We start from the raw sequence: 22413 nt of genomic DNA on the forward strand, positions 1-22413 counted from the left end.
TGACTTTTTCTCTAACAAACAGGGCGAGAACAGCATCAATAATGATGCCATCGAAACACAAAATGTAGATTAGGCCATTTAAACTTTAACAATCTATAGTTTTTAGTTTAGTAATACTGTACAGGACAAGTACTGTATTTTTTACTATCTGTAGCGTAAGATTTTTAAGTTTTGTTCAGGTCATGTTTGATTTTCAATTTTCTTTTAATGTGTTTTCAAAGTACATAGCTACTGTATTACAGTTCTTCTGTTTGCATACTGTGTTCTTAATTAAAAACAAAAAATAAAAATAAAGTTTCATTGTTCCAAATTAAATGCATTTTTATTTCGTTTTACACACTTCTGTATTTACCCGTAAATACAATACAGCATACGATTTCACGACCGAGCCAATGGTCTGTGAACCTCGATGTAGCGAAATTGCACCTAACCTAACCTCATTATAACAAAAACTCGATATAACGAATTTTCTGTCCGGTCCCTTGAGGTTCATTATATCGAGGTTTGACTGTATATTTATCCTCACTGTTGAATAATGATCGTCTGTAAAATGGTCAATTGTACTTAAGAAGTGATCAGGTCGACCAAAAGATGGTCGAACAATACTTGTAGGGTTAAAAAAAACAATTTATGTTATGTGTTAACTCAACAGAAGAGGTTATGTTAATACTGGATGTTTTATCTTGTACATTGGCACATTGTAGGCCTATCATAAAATAAGTAACAATGACAAATTGAGTTACACATGTTTTTAGTAACGTAACTTCTTTGCATGCATCACTTTGTTGTGTAATTTGTATGTAGACTCTAAATTGATCTGAAAAGTATGTTTCATGAACATATACTATTCTTTGATAGAAGTCACATAAATGTATTACGTTTCAATTGCACAACATATAAAAGAATAGTTCATGCTGTTTAAACAAGTTTTAAATTAAAAGCTGTAATTAGTTTTAATTTTTGTTTGTTCAAATACTTGCATCTTCAAATTGCCCTGTACTTGGGAGGTAATGTACAATTTTTTAAGTTACCTGTCGAGTATCGACGTTGTAGAAGAAGTTGGACCAGTTAGGATCTGTCTGCATGTATCTAAACTGGAACAGTTCTCGAAGACAAAGTTGCATGACCAGCTGACAGATGTGTTTGCGTGTTGGCTCGTCCATGTCTTGACATTTATCGACCGGAACCCCCTCTATTAGCTCGGTGGTCAATATTTGAGGTGTACATAAGTCATCTTGAAAGAGTAAGCATAGGGGCAAGTTTTTATTACGTATGTTATAACATGAGATTGTGTAACATTTAAACTGTTACATAACCAACCTTCTCAGATTTGATATGGCGGTGGAGGCGGGATCCACCAGACATTTCATGCTAACTATAGAAACAATAATACCATAAACCATTTAAAAATGTATTATTTTGTCTAATACTGTTCTATATGGATTGGGTGACTAGTGACGACAGTAAAACAAAATAATTCTTTCTGTGTCAATTTTACCATGAAGATGTTCCATGTGTTCTAATTGACATTGGGACTAACTTACCGATTTCTTTACAAAAACAATCTACTGACAACATTTATTTCTGAATCATGAATACAAGATGTTTATCCATGTGCAGTTATGTGTTAATCCCACAACCTAGTACATTAGAGTTCTTTTGTGATCTCCAGGTCTAGACTAAAGCTTATATAAAGAAGATTTAATAATATTTAACTTGAAATATTGCTTAATTTTTATTAATAAATTTGTGTATGCGATACACAATAATTTAATTTAATACATGAAACTTAATTCATTTATTGATTGATAGTTTAAGTAAGAATAGAATAGTGAACATTTTTGCTCTTATAGTACTTAAAACTGAGATATGGCATCTTTATTGAAGGATATTGAATGTATATGAACAGATGCACTATCATAACTAAAACTTTGCCTAACAATAAAATAAAATTCAAGATGATAAACAAATAAATACATAAAGTATATACAGAACTATCACAGCCTAATAATATTATATATATTCATGTTTTAATTTTTGGGTTCCTGGAACTCTTCATCAGAAACACACTTATTAATGAAATAAACAAAACAAAAATCAAACATAACCTAATTTTATCACATAAATAAACATAAGATTTGATGTTATTACTTTTTGGATTGGCTTCGTAATACACATATACTGAATTAGAATGTCATAATATTAAAAAGACTACAACATTTATAATTTAAAAATTCTCTCCCATTTAAGGAAAGGATTAAAATTGTACAGATTTTACAAATCTAAAATGTCTAAAGATATAAAAAGTTATAAAATTTAAAAAAGAAAATAGTCTCAGCTCCATGTCATGGTAATAGTTATGATGCAAGTGTTAAATATTCTTCAATACTATATAAAAACACTGAGCAAATATAAACTCAGGTTTCATTTTAAACTTCTTAAGTGATTGTTGTTCAATTTTAATTTGGGTTAGGAAATGGTTATAAATGGTAATGCAGCTGTAATACGGAGATTTTTCAAAGAAGCCAGTTTTTTGAAGTGGGTATTGTAGTAAAGAAGAGTTTCTAGTAAAATGTGAATGCTCATGACTCCTGACAATAGTCAGGTTACATCTCGTAAAAATCAGCCATTGTAAGATGAAAATAGAGAGGAGTGGTAAAATGTTTAAAGATTTAAAAATTTGCCTGCAAGGTTACCTAAAACCTGCATCAGCCAGAATCCTGGCTACCCTTTTCTGTGGTAGAAATATTCTGACCTACTGGAGTTGTCCCAGAACATCAGATTATATGATATTAAAAATAAGCAAAACACACTTGTATTAAAACCTGATGGTAAACTACGTGAGACAAAGAATAATTTATTGACTTGAAGGATATGCTTAATAAAGGGAGTAAGGAAGCAATGTGTTGACGCTTCAAAAGAGTATAATTGATAATCAATCCAAGAAAATTCGAATGACTTACAGAATTAAAATGAGATGGAATAGATGATGTGTCAACCTTAGGAGTCTTGCAATAATTTAGATGAAAATTTATGAACTGAGTCTTACAAAGGTTGAGTTTTGAGCTGTTTGTGTCAAACCAGGAGTTTAGTTATTGCGAATTTTTGAATAATGTTTGCGAAAGTGTTGTTTTGTTTTTTGTAGAAGCCACTACGGAGTATTGCCCTGCGGAACTCCAGTGTTAACCTCTCCATAATTACTCCACACATTATTGTCCAGGACAACTCTCTGGTAATGATTCTTCAATAGCGACTCAGGCCATTTTAGGGCAACTCCATCAATGCCATAAAACATAAGTTTTTCTAACATTACTTCATAATTTACACAGTCAAATGCCCTGCACAGTCAAGCATTTTTGTTAATACTGCTATAATTTATGTTACAATACTCTTACCTATAATCCTAGGGATGTAGTAATCTTGGTAGTCTTTGAGTAAGCTTTGGAATATTTTTGTGCACTCAGCTTCTCTTACATAATCCACTTCCCAGCTTAACTCTCGCTTGGCTACTTCCACAACATTGTCTATAAACATTCCTGGAACCAAAACACAGTTAGTTAAATACTGTACCTAAAACAACACAACTACCTCACCGCCCAGATTGCTTTCATTATTTGTACTCTTGGTTTTCGTTCTTTAAAAGTATGAAAATATGTAACCTAGTACAATACAGTATATATACAGGATGTAACAAAACTCTTGACACAAACTTTAGACATTGTTCCATGGATCAAGAGGAGCTAAAAACTAAATGCAACCAATGGTCTATCTCTTTTCTTTTACCATCTGTATGTGTTTTATATTTTTTATTTCAGAAACCAGTAAATATATAGAACTCAAATTTTGCACAATTATTTTTCTTATTTTCTCAAATCAAGATAAAAATTAATATTATATTGTATTATTATATCACATTCCAAGAAGTTGGATGGTTGATTAAAGCTTCATAACAAAAAAATAAGATGATAAAACTTTAAATCTTTAACAAATTGTCTTTAAATATAATAACAAATATTGTGACACCAAGATAATAAAGATCGGTCAGTGAATAATGTTGATATAAATAAGCTTTTGATGGTTGTAATACACGCCTAATGAAGCCGTAAACAATGAAAATTTCACTGTGCATTAAAAACGTTACAACCGGCTATCTACATTTTTTATTGGCAGATTTTTATGTTTTATGTGTCTAAATCTTTGTAATTAGATTTAACAACTTCAACTCTCAGCCATCTTGAAACATTATTCAGCAGGATGATGTGTTGGTATTGATGAGTGGAACGGATGATGTGGCAAAAATGAAGCTCAAGAGGTAATAAACAATATAGTTACAACTTTGGATAAGGTTAAAAACTAAATTATTTTGGTTAATTTGCCAAACAGGTATGACCTAATGAAGTGGTCTTGTGTGAACAAAGAAGTCTCTAACTAACTTCTTAACCCTTTCCGCTCGGAGCGGTAATGTTAGAATGTCCACAGAGATCGGATGGGCAGCAGTGTTGGCCACCGCCATTTCCTCTAGCGCGCACATTTATTTTTAGAGTTGCCTCAGAGATCGGATGGTCAGCTGTGCTGTCCGTTGAATAATCCTACTAGCGCTCGGATGGACAGCAGCGTTGACCACAAGTTATGAACTATTTTTTTTTTATTCTGACGTATTTTTTTATAATACAACGCAGTAAGATCAATCAGCTGTTTCATTACAAAGCTTGGAAATTGATCATCTGGTCAATATTGCATTCTACGCTTTCGTTTTAGCGCTCTTTTAACCACATTGTCACTAGTGAGTTAACCAACACGCATTATTAGAACGGATTGTTTATTATTCTTAGTATTGTGCAATTTTATTAAATATTAGTGTAAAAGAAGTATTGTAGATATCAGTGTAAATATAACTGTAAATAAAAGTGTAAATATATCAGTAGTAATACCTGTATTTTGTGTTTTTAAAGTGATAACAATGAATGAATATAGGTTTGTTGACTGTAGTCCAGGCAGCGTTAGGGACATTCTAAATGGTGGAGATAGTGATAGTTCAGTACACTCAAGTGATGTAGACGAAGATGTGGCAGACGAAAAGAACAATGAAGAATAGTACTGAAAGTCAACATGAAGATAATAGTACTGAAAGTCAACATGGACTAGATGAGGAAGCTGACAATGAAGATTGTAATGGTTGGAGAGAATGGAATGGTGAGGAAATGTTTGTAAAATTGAATTGGACACTCAATAGTGGTTTTAAACCTCCAACAGGTGTAAAACCAACAACCTCTTTGCAATTCTTCCAAATTTTCTTTACAGATGAGTTATTAACTGAGATTGTAAAAGAAACTAATCGTTACGCCCAAGAAAAGATAATGAAAGTAACTCCTTCAAGGAAAAAATCTATGTGGAAGACTTGGAAAGAGGTAACCGTTACTGAATTTAAGGCTTTTATTGGTTGCTTAATGAACATGGCAATGAACCACAAGCCTGAAGTTGAAGATTACTTTTCAAAGGATTGGGTAGATTATCAGCCCTTTTTTAAGGACAATTTTTCGAAGGAGAGGTTTCTTCAGATTTTTTTGGAACCTGCATGCTGCTCCTCCTCCTGTTGGTTCCATAGGAGGAACTTTATCCAGATCGGGTAAAGTAAGAAATGTTGTACTTTACCTAGATAAACAGTTTAGAAATGTCTACATACCTAACAGTACAGTAAGTGTCGATGAAAGTACCGTTGGGTTCAAGGGCCGCATTCTGTTTAAGGTATACAACAAAGCAAAACCTAACAAATGGGGTATTAAGGTATTCGTACTTTCGGATTCTCAGACTGGCTACATTTGCTGTTTAGAGCCATACTTCGGTAAATCAACAACAGACCGGTTGGAAACACTGCGGACTTAGGTGCAACAAGCCAAATAGTTCTCCATTTATTGAATAAACTTAAGGAATCTTATGTACCTGTTGAAGGGCTCCATACATTTACTGATAGGTATTATACAAATATGGATCTAGCCCAGGAATTAAGTGGTATTAAAGTTCACTTAACAGGGACTATCCTTAGAAATAGGATAGGATTGCCATTGCAGATTCGAAAAAGGAAGTCAAAATCTAACGGTACTAGATCTGTGCTTAAATTAAGTGTCCATCCGATCTGAGTGGACAGTACGCGCTAAAATAATACGAGCCTACGAGAAGCCATATTTGGTCAGCACTGCTGCCCATCCGAGCGGAAAGGGTTAAAGAACTTAGAGAGAAGTACTCTAATGTCACTGTGGTGGAAGCCAGTGAAGCTGACAGACATTTGCATACCCGACAGGGCCTACACTTCAACATGAGAGGAAAGAGGTGGCTTGTCAAACTCATAGCTCTGAGGCGGTCACCGCCAGGAAGGAGCCACAACAGCCTCAGAGTCTGAGCGGTGAGCAACCTTCCCTCCAGGCACTGATTCTCCATCGAGAAACTACCAACTTCAGACCCCCGGCCGACAGAAATAGATAAATCAACAAAGCCTCTTAGTATACTTCATTTAAATGTCCAGTCCATTAAATAGATTTATTAGACTTTTTAAGTAGTATTAAATGTGATATTTTGATGCTAAATGAGCATTGGCTCTATGAGGAAGAATGTTCTTTATATAGACAAAAATTAAAAACTGTTATATTTATAAAGAATGCATTGAATTCAATGATATAAATATAGGTGATGTTTGATCTGACAGCGATTTTGAAATTACAGCTATTATCCTGCCTAAGCTTAATTTAATAATTGCCACATTGGATTGTACACAACATTCCAATACATCTGTATTTTTAGATAAATTAGAAAGTTTTTAATTCTGTTTAAATGAAAAATACAATAACTTTCATTATGCAATTACAGCAGATTGTAACATAAATGTAAAACAAAATACAGGAGATGCCCAGTAATTTTTTAATTTGTAATGATCATTTAATACATATTGGCTCACCGAAGAGCGAACAAGAGGCAATGCATGTTTAGATAACATAGTTATAAACAAAGTTCCAGGTACTTAAACTGTTATCCAGTCTTAAAAAATACTACAGGTAACAAATGGCAGAAAGTGCATAAAACCCAACATTATAAGTCAAGCAACATACAAATAATAAACAAGGTAATAAGAGAACCTGATTTCATCTCCGAGAATCGTTACAAGCTGTTGCAAAATGACTGTGCATCTGACAACTCTGAAATAGAGGATTTTACTGAAGTGGAGGTTTATCAACTCCTGAATTAGTTGTCTGGGAGATGAGATAAACCTGTTTGTTTAATTCAATTTTTGTTATTAAAATGATAATTAAAATAAACTATTTACATTACATACAATGACCATTCATTTACATTATATAAATCACTTTTGTGTTAGTCTTTGAGTATCTTTGATATGTCAATATCACTGTCCAAGTTTTGTCTACTTCTGAAGTATGTAAATTGTCTTGTTCCATGAGGTAGCAGAAGAATTGAAAACTCATTTAACAACTATAAACAGTTAAACACTAAACATTTAGAACACGATACATAGAATGTAAGCAGAACATTGGAGTGATGAACGTTGAGCTTATAGCAAAATGTAAATAATAACAAAACAAGCTATTAGTTTTGGTTCCAGTGTGCAAACGTAACAGATCAAAATGGGATAATTGCTTATAAATGCACGAGGGGACAAAACTGTGATCTAGTGGAAAAACAAACAAATACGTGATCATTATCGTCTAAAAAGAGCACCCTCGGGCAAGTTCCCCAATGGGTTAACATCAAAAACAACTCATAGGCTTTCAATTGATGTTTAATTTAAAGGTCTTTGACCAGTAATAATGTATTTAGCGGTAAAATACAAATCAACTCGATCGGGGTTGATTGCAATTTTTTTTTTTTTTTTTTGGAGAAAGTTTTATTTCTAGAAAAGGCCTTTGAAATGCCTGGTGCACGCTCTGTGCTTATCACTGTTGCCAACTAAGTATGTTTAAACAATCTTCACTCGGCGGCAGGGGGAGGAGAGCGCCCTTTGTCTAACTAGTTTAATCCTTTGAGTGTCACAGGTCCCAAGGCATATGCATAAAGTGCCAGGCTGTTTTTGGCATATTTGTAAGCTTTTGGGAAAAAAAAGCTGTTGTAAAATAACTACCCAACAGATTTTCATACTTTTGTTGTTGATTTTTTTCTCATTAAATGCAAAATATGATACATATCATTACACACAAAATTTGATTTATAAAGTATAAAAATTTCAGTATTTATAAAAAAAGTGTTTTACTTTTTTATAAAAAGTTAAGTTTCGACGTAATTTGAGTGTACACGGTATTTTTTAATATTTTATTTCTTTATACCATGATAAAGGCCATATAATTCTAAATAAAACCCATGTGTAATATATTATTCTAGAATTAAAAAACATGGTATTATATGTAGAAACAAAATGCTGCCCAGTACCAAAATTTTATAAATTGTACTTCATTTGTCAGAGTTTAGAAAATACATAGTAATAGAGTAGTTTTCACACAAAAATCTAATAATTCAATACTAATCAATATAACACAAATAAATATGATTAGTAAAAATAAGGATTAAATGATAATGATTAGTTAATAGATATGATTTGTTCTTGTTAAGATAAATATTTGCTAACATATTTACATAAAAGTTTACATTTACTAAATAATAACCCTAATATATTTACACTGAAAATTCACATTTTTCGCTTGGACACAACTCAAATCACTACATTAATTTTGTAAAGAAATATGGTAAAATACTGTATTAGTTACTATTTTAGTTTGTATTTACTCAAATGCTTGGTTATTGGCACATATACAACAAGAAAGGCCGTTACACAACGCAACACGGTACTCGTCCACTACGTTGTTTCGTTTTCCTTATCAGGGACCAAAATAAACTTTATTATAAGTTCCTTCTTCCATAATTAATCGAAAAATACTCTATGAGTCATACTTCCTATTACTAAATCGTCTCCAAATATACACACGAATGACCTGACATTTTCAAATAATAAAACGTTGTTCTTTTAATTTTTGTTTTCATTGTCTGTCGTAATAACTTTTTAATTCCCAAATAGGTTACAGAAAGTCTGTCCTTTATAATACTGTAATTTATGTTGTCCCCTATAAGGAAAAATCGACCAAAAATAGTAGCCTCTTTTAAGTACCCAAACAACATAAGTTTCACAGATAAAATGTTAGAGAAACAATATAAAACTCGTATTTATCGATAGTTTGGAACCTATTGAATACAGCTGACAGTTATTTGACAAAAATAATCTTGTACTTTACAAAATATTATCGGAATATGAAACGTCAAAATTTGCAACGCTGGCACTTTATGCAGTTTTTGTACTGTCCAAATTAGTAACGCTGTGGCACTCAAAGGGTTAAAGTAAAATAATAAAACTTTTCAGTTTATTTAAATTTTACAATGAAAAAAATAAACAGATTTGTAAATAGTTCTTTTTTATTTTGATCAATAAATAAGCAGGTCAAATGTCTTGGCCTTATAGGAAAGTTGATGGATTAGTAGCGTGTGAAGAGTTAACATAACTAGTACTGTAGTAGGCACTAGAGTTCATTACAACACAAGAAAACAAACAGACATCAAAAACCTTAGCTTTTGTAGTACATCAATAATATAACTAGTAATATTTAGACCACACAAAAATGTATAGCTTTTGTCACTACAAACAAAACAAACAGTTTACTTGTAGCCTACATGTGGTAATTTTTATAGGGATTCAGCGTATAAATAACATGCATTTTATTTTAATTATATATAGAATTACATTCAAACAACACATAAAATATTCAGTGCTAAGATAAACTTTACCTTCTGGAAAAATGTTCCAAACTTTGAGAATTCCTACAAGGTTGTCTATGTCACTCTCAATACCCTTAGCAACACCTGGATACTGGATCTTCATTGCTACCTCAGTACCATCGAGCAGAGTGGCCGAGTGAACTTGACCTATCGAGGCAGCAGCAAAGGGTTTCATTTCAAACGATGCCAGCCTGCTGCGCCAATCCTCACCAAATTCTTGAACCATTACTTTCTAAACATTTAAGGAATATTTAAGTTTTTCTTGGGGTCTGGTATGATAAGTAACCTCATGCAACTCAGAACATAATGCTGTACTGAATATACCCATAGTAAAATATTATTTATTACAAACACAATAGTACTATGTGTTAAGTATATACACAAGAGTTGTTTAATAGCCTCAGCTCTTGAATCAATTACTGTATTGACTTAAATGTTTAAACATTAACAAATAGAAAAAACAAACCTCCACTTGCCAACTGGGCATAAAGTCAGCTGATTGACGAACTCTCTCAAATGCCTTTTGTAGTTGAGGGCTAATTATATTATTGTCTTGAATACTTAAAATTTGACCTATCTTCAAAGCAGCCCCTGCAACATTTTATAAATTTTTATTGCAAAATACTGCAGTCAAATGTTTTGTAATGAATGCAATACATTTTGATAACTACTGCAGTGTTAATTCTCTAACTTTGTTTTATTTTTAAAAGGTAGCACCTAGACAGCTAAGAAGGATTTAAATGTAATGTAATATCATGCAACATATCCATTTTCTATAAGAATTACTCTCTTTACAATAATGTAAAATATTTAACAGTTTCATTTGAGTTTAGTTGTTAAAATAATTAAAACGTAAAATTGCTCTCTCATGGCATATAATAACAACAAATTTTACTGGGTTGTGACCTATTAGAATAGAAGATTTATCAGACATCTGTGTTCATTTTAATAACAGTCAACATTTGGTTTGAAGAACTTTAAAATTCCAACATCCATTATTCCACACATTTGCAATAAAAGTTGTAATAAAAATTTTAAGTTATAAATAAAATAATAAATAAGTTATAATAACAATTTCAAAATATTTAAAGTGAGCATTGTATTCAGAATTAATTTTAACTAGCATATTAATTTAATCTTAAACACTTCATACAGTAACATTTTATGAGCAACTGAAGTTATCTCAACTTTTTAAACTTAAAAGTATGTGATTTCTGTATTTGGATTTATAAATTAATGACTTTATAAAAATGTAATTTTAAGGATATCTCCAAGAAATTTCCGGTGCCATAGTTGAGTTTCTCTTGTATTGCTGATGAAGAAAATATAATATACTATGTAGAGCTAAGACGACTATCTCGGTCAAAAGATGTTTACTTCCTGCTGTTTGAATTCAATTAGCGTGACACAGTTGAGTTTACCTTATTGCCCCAATTAATAAAATATACACTTACGTAGCTCATTGAAATCTAGTTACAGCCTTCACAGCTTTGTTTATTAAGTTTTTTTTATAAGAGTGTTTAAATATTATTTACAATCCATTAGATGTTTCAAATTCGTCACTTGTGCAATTTCGAGTAAAAGTTAGATATTAACTTTGTCTTTGCTATCTGCAACACTACTAATCAAGCACTGTTCTAAAATTTAAATTGTGAACAAATATTCTGCCTCTTTGACGAACTTCAACTGATGGTTTCAACAACTGTCTGTGTCACAGTTAAATTTGGATTATGGATCATAAATATTACAATTTTTTCCTAATTAACAAATATTCCAGTAATGTTTAAGATCTTTCCATTTATATAAACCTTCCTTAGATTTCAACAAAAATTTCACTAATAAAATTAGCCGAAGTCGTTCAGCCTTCTTAAGATTAGTGCCTAGCAACATATTTTGCGAATCACTTTTTATTTGTAAAATAAATGTCTTGTATTTTTATTAACCTATTGCCATACCTCCCATATCTGTCAGTGCAGGGCCCTGTTAGGCCAGCAAATATTACACAAATTGTAGTGTTTTACATAAATAACCATAAAAATAGTAAATATTAACATATTTACATAAGACTTTTACTAAATTGTTCATATGTACACTGACTTTTATATAGACACCTTTACAAATTATTTAAGAAAAAACTTTTTTTATTTTTAATAAACAATTTTACAATTATATATTTGAAACAAATTTTTAAAGCAAATATTTTTTTTCTACATTAAAAATTATTTATGCCCTTTAAAAACTCATTTATTTTATAAATTAAACATACTTTTATGCAAAAATAGGGCACAAATGTTAATTTTGCATAATTTTTTGCATCACGAATATCTTCATCACTAGAATCTGATTCACAATCGATGTCACGTTTATGCCTTTCAATAACCATAGATTCTTCTTTTTCCTCAAATTCACTATCTTCCAATTCACTTTCAAACAAAACATTATTAATCTCAAAATCACTTTTTATACTTTTTTGACTCATTTTGAAACTCAAAATAAAATGAACGTAAACAATAACATAACCTTGTTAGTGCGAACCCGCAACTAGAGCTACTGAATTGCGACGTAGACTGCAACACAGCTGTCCGCTGCTCTCAGCTGACCTCGGCTGTTGCATTGTTTATACTTTATTGTTCTCATCAATGACATAATTTATTTCGTTTACAAAACCTTTTTTTAACAGATAAAGTAATGTAGATTAACAGACAAACATTAATTTTTATGTTTTTGTTTGTATTAATAATATATATTGGATTTTATTAACGTATTAAACAAATACGAGATAACTCGTAGTTGTACATATGGGTCCTTTTTCCATACTACGAGATAACTCGTAGTTGTAGGCCAATGGGTTAACCCTTTGAATACCGACTTTACTGGACGTCAAAAGTCGGCCAAAAAATGCCAATGTCCGATTTTACTGGACGTTCAGGAAAAAAATCACTACAAATTGAAAACTTTATATTTTTAAACTAGTATTATATTAAATTGTTTGTGGAGAACTGCTATTTTCAAAATAAATTGTTATAGTACACTTCCGATCAACTGATTTTAACAAAAATCAATCTAGAACTATCATATAAACATTTTTGGTTGATATGGCTACCGGAAACAATGTGACAATAGTTTTTTAAATGTTGTGTATAACTCACTCATTATTGAAGATAATGATAAACATTTTTCAAGAATTATAGAAAATTTAATACCCTTTCCAGTGATATAGACAAAGAAAAGGATATGACTTTTTTGTAATGATAATTAGGTTGAAAAATGAAAATTAAATAAATTCTGGAATTTTTTGAAGTAAGTCCCCTTTTGATATTTCTAAATTTAATTTTATGGTAACTTTGTTATTTTATGTTAATTAGCCAGAGTTTTCAAAGAAAATTTACAAAGACAGAATGTTGATAGCTTATTAAATAATCAAAACTGTGAATTTTTTTTACTGAAACCTTGTAAAATGCCTTTAAAAGGGCTGGCACTTTTGGGTGTACCCACTAGAAAACACCTGGCACTTTTCAGTACACCCACTCAATAAATACTTGGCACTCAAAGAGTTAATGAATTTGGAAGAAATATTGAGTTAGATATTCAAATAAATAAATAAAACAAAGAAACCAAGAAGTGGACAAAAGCACTATTGTTTCAAATACTAATTTATTTAATGAAAAAACTCTATGATCATAAATAATTATAGTATGAATTTTTAGGTAAAACTCAGCAAAATGTCTAAAACTGGTATAGCAGTTAGAGACGTCTCTGGTGAAAGGCCACCATATTATAGGAACAGGTAGTATGCAAATTAAATAGCGATGAATTTTAATTTTATTTTAGAGTAATATGATGATTTTTATATTTAAAAAACTATTATCTTACTATAACTTATACCAAAAAACACACGCAAAAACAAGTTAAAAACAACAAATAACACACATATTATGGGCGCACATACAACTTAATTTAATTTTAAGATTGTGATTATTTGTATAGTGTTTTTAAGTATTTTTGAGATAAAATGAATCAAATATATAAAAACTTTGTTTAGTTTACTTCAACTAGCAAATTCTACTTGTTTTTAAATGTTGTGCTTTTCAATTATGTCTAGATGCATATTAAAGTAGTGATCCTAAATTATTTTTGTATCAAATTGAAAAACTAAGAAAAGAGTTGAGTTGGGTGAATAAAATTGGTAGTATACATGCATAGTCACCAACTTCTGGTCTATATTCTGGATTACTGATTTTATTTTGGAAATCACTATACTCTATTGCTGGTCTAACAGAAACTGATGAATATGTTGAAGCTTCCAACACGTTAGAAATGTACTTTAAGTCAGTAACCATATTATTATTGTATAACATAATATATTAAAAGGTTTATTGAGTCAATAAATGTGCACAAAATCAAACCTGATTTTACTACAATTGATTTACCTCTCACTTTACAAAGTGTATCCACAATTCGTTCAGCATTAGCTGGAGAAAGAAAGGCACTGTCAAGAGTTGTACCAACAGATGGAGTTTCGGCTATGCCCAGAGAACGGCGAGTCACCTCAGCTACTGTGCCAATCCCCAGACCTGCGGCTAGGCTGCCAAATGATATCATACGTCCAAGACGAGATGAAGGCACTGAGCGCTGTTTGGCTGTCTCACTTAACTGCCTGACAACAGATTCTGTATAAATACCTACATCCATATATCTCCGGATGTTTTTATAAAAATAGATACTAATATTAATAGTAATAATAAGGTTCTTAACAATAGACACAAAACCTTATTACATATGAAACATACACCAAAACTTGACTGCAGTATTGTACCTGTATACACTGCAGTGACAGTATCTAGATGATGCCTAAATATGGTCAACATGTTTAAGCAAATTCTTGGAATAAAGTACAAATAGCTATAACTTTATTGTGACAGGCGTGAAGAAACAATATTGTTATGCAGTGTGGTAACAGTTTGACTACCAAATGCCACAGTGTCTAATGTTTGCAAACACACTACACACTGCTATTGTGAGCTTCAGTAGTCATGTGCCATAACAGTGTGATGTGATTACTTTACACTGAATGTAAATACCGTATCACAAATTTGATTTTATTTGGTTACTGGTGAGATTCACATTTGTTTTTACAATTCAATACAATATTTTTATTCATAAAGACGTTGTATAATGTTGTTCACAAGTACAATATTTTAGATCTAGAATATATAATATAAAATACAAAACATTAAAAACCAATAAGAACTTTGTTAATAAATTTATAGACTTTTCCAATTTGTTTATATTGAGTGTGAATTAAAAGGTAACCGATTCTTTTGTAGTGAATAATTTCAAATTTAATAGGTATATAAGTTTTGAATAATTTATGTAACATACTTTATTATGTTATTAAGGATCCGGACAGGACTTTATTGATATTGTGTCATCATCCGTGTCTGTAATATCCCTTGGTAGGAAGGTCCTTGAGACTTGAAACAGGAAGTCCTCTTGGTCCAAGGAAGAACACTATTGATTTTAGGTCAAAATATCACAGGACAGTCCATATCTCTGTGTGCTACCTCTTTTGTGATGTTCTACTGTGAAATTTGATACTTCATTGTAATGGTTTATTATAAAATACGAATTTATATTATTTCATTAGTGCTGTTGACTCAACAGGTTATTTATTTGTTATTATGTTTGTAATCTGTTTTATTTTAGACTTAAATTTATCCATGACTACTTTAGACAAAACTGATACATGTGTGTGTATGTAAGTGTGTAAGGATAAATTCTTTAAAAATCGAAATTTGGACTGGGCTTGGAATTTCATTAATAACAACCCAATGTCATTCTATAAATTAACCGAATTTTGTCTATTACAAAATAAATAAAACGAATTTAATATTCACACATATTATAAATGATGAAAAGTACTTAATACGTACTGATGAAATAATCCTACAAATCAAACTATTTAATGATTTTCAAAGAGTAAAGCTTTCAACTCAGAAAAAATTTCATATAAACCACATATGATTAATATTTTAATCTTAATATGATATTCCTTACACTCTGTTTTTTCTTTGGTGCTTTCTTAGCAACTGGTGTTGGAATTACTTGTGGCTCAATGTTGTTGAAATTAGTTTCTTTCAGTTGCATTTTAACCTTCAAAGAATCCTCCACATTTGATTTGATGCCATCCATTGAATGACTTTGAATTACTTGTGGCTCAATATTGTAGAAATTAGTTTCTTTCAGTTGCGTTTTAACCTTCAAAGAATCTTCCACATTTGATTTGATGCCATCTATTGAATGAGGCAATGGATTTACAAAAGCTTTAGACTCCTCAATAATATTTGATATACGGTCCAGTTTTTCAACAGGTTTATAATTTTCTAGCACTTTTGACTGTATATTGTATTGAGTATTTGTGTTTTGAGCCAATTCTGATGTTTCTCCAAAGTTCTGCAACAACTCAGGTTTTTTTTTAATAGTAGCATACTTTCCAGGTGATGTTATTGACATAACTTTTACGTTGGATTTTAGAGACTGAATTTCTTCTTTTTCTCCTTTTCTAAAAAGATTTTCAACATCTTCAAACATTGTTTCTTTGTCAAATTCTAATTCAAGTTCAGATATGTCGATCCCATTATTCTGCTCTTCTACGGGTTCTGAAAAAAAATTGGAGTTGTAGTTAATAAGTACATTTTTTTGTACAGCTTTAAATGTTGTCGGTAAATTTCACTTTAACGAAAACCAGTTTTTGCTATGCATTTTACCGTTTACATACTTTGGAATGTAACTTTTTAAAAATTATTAATTGAATGGTATGGAACAAGAGGAAGTATCAGATCCAATATATTATTTTAACCCATTGCAAATCACTAACGAAATATCTTGTCATGTATTAGTTCGGCCTAACGGTACGTTAATGAGCTCAGGTGATAAATGCTATCTGCTTTTTATTTTACCCCCTAACTAGTGATGTAAATTTCCCAAGAATTTAAAATAGAGGAAATATTATCAGGGAATATTGCCAGAAAAATTTCCGCTCAAGAGACTGTAAATTAATATGTAAAAGCAGTAATTATATGGTTAAATCAAACTTGAAAACTTAAATATGTGTTAACCCTTTCAGGGCTAAGAGCAAATGTGAGATGTTGCAAAAATTTTTCACATCTCATATCCCCTTGTGACTAGTCAAAAGTGCCAGGCTAAAATTGGCGATTTTGCAGTCTCTTAGATTAAAATTTATAAGTTTTCATACAAATTAGAGAATGACCTAAAAGTTGCACCAAATTACTCGTATAGATATATACTATCAACAAAAAGATATATAGATGTAGTTTTAAGTAATTTAAAATAAAAAAAATGTTTTATTAGATTACAAAAAAAAAAACTTTTTTTGCAAATAACTAAAAAAGGAAAAATAATTTTAGTGTGGGAAGCTATTTTATTATATTATACATTTAAAAAGGAACAACCATACAAAATTTTGTGTTATTTCTGTCATAAATAGATTTTTTATGACACATTTTGTTTAAATACGCATAATTGTACTTCACAACAATTTAAAAGTGTTAAAGCAACTGACTCTTACATGGCAAGAAACTTAAAATAAATATTCACATTATGGATGTACCAGTAAACAGATGATTGCAGGATCAATAAACAGTTTCAATACAGCTAAAAAACACTACTTACCAAGAACGTAACAACTAAAACTACTAATATTTACAACCACAAAATAAAATAATGAAGAAGAATCCAGCATACAATAATACGATTACACTAAAGCATAAAGAATTAACAACGAAAGATCGAGTCAGCTGATAATGTCACTTGACAATTACAAAATAAAAATGCATAGACCTCCAAAATAAAAATGATATTCATATTAATTATCTACAAATACAGTATACCAGGGAATAAAAAAACATAAAACTTTAATCATTTGACGTCATATTTATTTAAGAAAACAACGAATATCAAGGAGACAATATATTCCCGCCTGGTGCTTTTTGCATATGTCACCGACGGCAATATTTTGCCACCTGGCACTTTCCAGACACAATCTATGGCGGCAATATATTGCCTCCTGGCCCGGAGGAATAAAGTAAAATTATAATTAGATAAAATTTCTGGGAATTTATAATTTTAATAGTGAAATCACTCAAATTAATAGGTCAATGTGGTAACTGTACAATAGAATAAAACACAAACACTCTTATATGTTTAAAAAATATTATTTTTGAATGAATAAAAACATCAGAAGAATTTCCTCTTTTGTCTTGTATCAGAATCAGAATCTCTTTATTCACATTATCATTAAGACATGTAATGGCGTCCAATAAAATTTTACAAAGAAATATATCTTCATGTCTCTTGCTTTACAAATTAGGTTTTATATTTCATAATATTCTTTCACGGTGTACAAAGGTCGTTCCATCAACCAGTTCTGGAGACTTCTCTTGAGATTTTTCCCACTGAGCCTTTTCAAATGCTGCGGCAATGCATTGTACATCTTGCATCCTGTGTATGATGGCTTCTTGCTGTACTTGGTAGTGCGGTGCGGAGGGAGAACGAAGTCTGTGGCCCTCCTGGTGTTATGTGAGTGTAAGTTCTCACCTCTTTGATTTGCCATACAGTCTGCATCTGTTACCACTGAGAGGACATATATACCTACAATGGTCAGTATTTTTAGAGACTTAAAAGCTCCTCTGCAGCTGTCTTGTGGATTTAGATCTGCTAGAATTCTGATGGCCTTTTTTTGTTGGATGAGAATTTTGTTCAGATTATTTACAGATGTTCCTCCCCACACCGCAACTCCATACCGCAAATGAGACTCAACAAGTGCAAAATAGGCTGTCCTTGCTGCCTCAGGCCCTGCAATCCACTTCATCCTTCTGATCACAAAGATTCCTGTGCTGAGCTTTTTACACAGATTATTTATGTGTGCTGTCCAAGTGAGTCCACAGTCGATAGTTAGACCAAGTAGCTTTGCTTGTTTCTCTTGGAGAGTATCTGTGCTTTCTAACACTGGATCATGCTTCCTACTAAAATTTATGTGCATTGTTTTTGAAGGGTTTATAGCCAAGTTGTTCTGAAGGCAGTACTGAATTGTTTTGTTTGTTGAGCATGATATCTATGAGTACATTTCTTGTGCATTATCATTTGCCAGAACCAATGTCGTGTCATCAGCATACATAATAGTTTTTATGTTATTGTTGCCAAGGTATATAGGGAGGTCATTTGTAAACAGTACAAAGAGGAAGGGACCCAAAACTGAGCCCTGAAGCACCCTTCTGTTCATCAAATATGGCTTAGATCTGAAAGTTAATTTCTTGCCTTTCTCTGGCGTTTGAACCTCGACAATTTAACTGCGCCCTTGGAGATAACTTGCTATCCACTTTTTTGATGTGTCTTGAAAGCCTAGTGTTGACAATTTGTTTAGAATCAGGTCATGCTCCAGACAGTCAAAGGCTTTACTGTAGTCTAGTAACACAGCCGAGACATGCTTTTGTTCCTCTAGCCGATCTGTTATGTACTCTACTAGACTTGTAATGGCAGTGACAGTTGACCTTCCCTTTAGAAAACCATGTTGGCTGTCTGTGATCAAGTTTTGACTTTCCAGATGTAATAACATTCTCTTTAGTGCAATTTTCTCAATTATTTTTGAGAAAGTGGATACAAGCGATATTGGTCGATAGTTTTCTGCCCTTGTTGCTGGGCCCTTTTTGTGCTTGGGATATACCTTGGCCACCTTTAACAGTGAGGGAAATTGTCCACTGCTAAATGATTTATTTATTATGCTAACCATAGGTGGGGCTAACTGATTTGCACAGTGCTTTACCATCTTTGATGGAACTTCATCAATGCCACAGGAGAGCTTTGGCTTCAGTGATCCAATAGTTTCTAACACCTCGTTCTCCTCAGTTAGTGTCAGGCTTAGTGTGTGGTTGCATTGTGAATGTATAATGCCTTCAAAGGTTGTTTCCACATTGTGAAACTGATTCTTGCTTTCCTCCAAAGTTAAATCTGCCACTGTCGAAAAGTAGTTGTTAAGATGCTCAGCGATCAGCATCGGGTTTTCTTCTGTTTTCCCATCTATTTCCAAGTGAAGTGCAGCATTGGAGGAGTGGCTTCTCTGCTTCTCTGCATTTATGATTCTCCACAGTGCTTTAGGTTTGTTATTTGATTTGATTAGGTGTTCATAGGCTGCATCACGTCTCAGATCTCGAAGTTTGAGGTCATAGGTTTTCTTTTTTCAGCCATTATTTCTTTATCTCTTGTGGTTCCTGTGAGTTCATACATGTGCAATGATTTAAGAAAATCTTCTCTTAACTTATTCACCTCATCATCATACCGGGTTTTCTGCTTCCCCTTTGGTTTTGTATCACTTCTTACAAGGTTAAGTATGTTTGATATGGCCTCTATTGCTTCCTTAGTTTTACTCGATGGTGGACGGTAAATGCCAAGAATGTGGAATGATTGCTTTTTTGAACTTACTTTAGCCAGTGCGGCTTCAAATACAAGTTCTTGACAGTAGTCCTTTACGTCAATTTGTTCCACTTCCAAGTCTTGCGTATCCTCAACATAAATGGCAACTCCTCCCAGCTTATGGACATGTCTACTAAACTCAGTTATTAGACTATAGCCCTTTAGGTTTATAAGTTTCAGTTTGTCTGGATCAAGGCCATGTTCAGTTACAATCAGTATTGATGGATTTGCAGACTCGATGAAGTGGTTTAGTCTTTCTACTTTTCTTGATAGGCCTCTCACATTTTGGTGTAGAATGCTAAATTGCTGATTTACTGTGTTTGATATTTCATTCTTGAGTTTAGGAATACTCTGGGTTTGTACGCTTTCTTGTATCTGGTCTTTTTTTGGCCTTCTATTCCTAAAAAATAAGCATCCTGTACGTAGTCAGGGTTGGACGAACTGTAAATAGTTTTGTATTTATTTATGTTTTGCTCAAAAAAGTGTTCATATGTTTCTCCTGGATTTAGAAGCTTAGCAGTTGAGGGTGGATTTGTGATCAGTTTCTGAGTGTGCACTGTTGCAGTTTTGTCATTTCCAGGAGTTTTTTGTCAGCTAAGAGCTTAAAAATAGCAGTTTTCCCATTGCAATTAGAGGGAAGAGATGATCGACCATTTACATCTTTGTATTTGATTGTTTCCTGAGAAACAGTATCAGGAGTTATATTTTTCATTTTACCATTCCGGGACTTGCTCTTGGCCATTTGAAGTGACACGCTAAAATGGTTCCTTCTAGCAAATGTTTTATTCCTGCTTGAGTTGCGCAAGGAGAGACAGGATGGCTTCATTCTGGGTGATTTTAATTGGCTTTGTGGCTGAGGTATAGGTTGTGTACTGAGGACCTGGGCTTGAAATTGAATTTGCAATGCTTGCATAGACCGTTCAATTTGGTCTTGACGAATTTTTAGCTCAGCCAAACCTACCAGATGAGATGGAGAAGGACTTTGGGTTGTTTTTCCTGAGTCGCATGTTTGTGTTCTTGACTCTGTATATGCCTTGGAGTCTGTTGGCAACTCAGACTTTTGGTCTAGTTTTAATTTGTTTACTATTCCTTGTAGGTGCTTAATTTCTTTTTCATAGTTTGAAATTATTGTTTCTTTTTCTCGATCATGTTCCTCAAACATTTGGATAAATTTGTCTTTCTGCAGCCTTTCGTTAGCCATTTGCTGCTCAATCTCATTGAGAGTATCAACTAGAGTGGAGTTTCTTTGAATTAGAGCTTCTTGTCTACATTCCAATTCCTCTATTTTTGCTTCATACTGCATTTCTTTATTGTTTTCTTGTTCAACAATCTGCTGAGTCAGTTGAGAATTTAACAGACTCATATTTTGCAAGCTATTTTTTAATTGGTTGTTTTCAGCCAATAGGGCATTTCCTACCTCTGCTGCTAAAACGAGAGATGACTCCAAATCATCCTCGTCTTGAAAATTTTTTACTTTTGTGTGGACATCCTCTATTTTTTGTGTTATGTTTAAACTAGATCTGTCATAATCATGGTTGTGTTCTAGTTTAACCCTTTGAACGCCAGCGCCCGAGACCGCGGCCTTACCCGTCGCCGCCAGGCGTCTCAGCCGCTGTACTACCCAATACCGCCAAGGCATAATTGACGTTTTAACAACCTTTTACGTTCCGCTCTGTGCTATCCTTATTTTTTATGCAAATGGAACGATTTTTTTTTTGTTTTCTAGCATATTGTATACGCTATCGAATAGTGTTGATTAAATAACACTACATATAAAAAAAAGTTTTCTATAATGTGATAACGCCTAAAGTAAAAATATTTTTATTTAAAAAATTAACTTTAGACTAAAAAATCAGTGGTAAAAAAAATATTTTTATACATCGCAAACATTTGTATTTTGTGCACTTGTTACATATCTAACTATTTACAAATTTTTAGAACTCTATCTAGAAAATTAGTGTGTTTACAAAAGTAAATTTGAAATGTTAACATTTGAAAATAATCTAATATTTCAAGAGCTACTTATATTAAATAAGCTTAAAAATACTTACGTGTTATAGTAATGGAAGTTTTATAGGTACTGATAATTGTCAATTTAAA

The 22413-nt window shown here is 32.1% G+C and overlaps 1 protein-coding gene across 3 annotated transcripts in view; it reads right to left on the bottom strand.

The window, feature by feature from the left end:
• LOC124357294 (atypical kinase COQ8B, mitochondrial-like) overlaps window positions 1-22413 on the bottom strand; it is a 52676-nt gene that overhangs the window by 13857 nt on the left and 16406 nt on the right. For all 3 annotated transcript variants that reach the window (XM_046808953.1, XM_046808954.1, XM_046808955.1), the window contains 6 exons: window positions 15883-16484; window positions 14256-14478; window positions 10292-10416; window positions 9835-10057; window positions 3396-3536; window positions 1032-1234 (listed from right to left, as the gene is read on the bottom strand). In XM_046808953.1, the coding sequence (XP_046664909.1) occupies window positions 1032-1234; window positions 3396-3536; window positions 9835-10057; window positions 10292-10416; window positions 14256-14478; window positions 15883-16484 (1517 nt within the window). The remainder of the gene's footprint in view (window positions 1-1031; window positions 1235-3395; window positions 3537-9834; window positions 10058-10291; window positions 10417-14255; window positions 14479-15882; window positions 16485-22413) is intronic.

This window comes from Homalodisca vitripennis, chromosome 3 (assembly GCF_021130785.1).
Source record: "Homalodisca vitripennis isolate AUS2020 chromosome 3, UT_GWSS_2.1, whole genome shotgun sequence".
NCBI lineage: Eukaryota > Metazoa > Arthropoda > Insecta > Hemiptera > Cicadellidae > Homalodisca > Homalodisca vitripennis.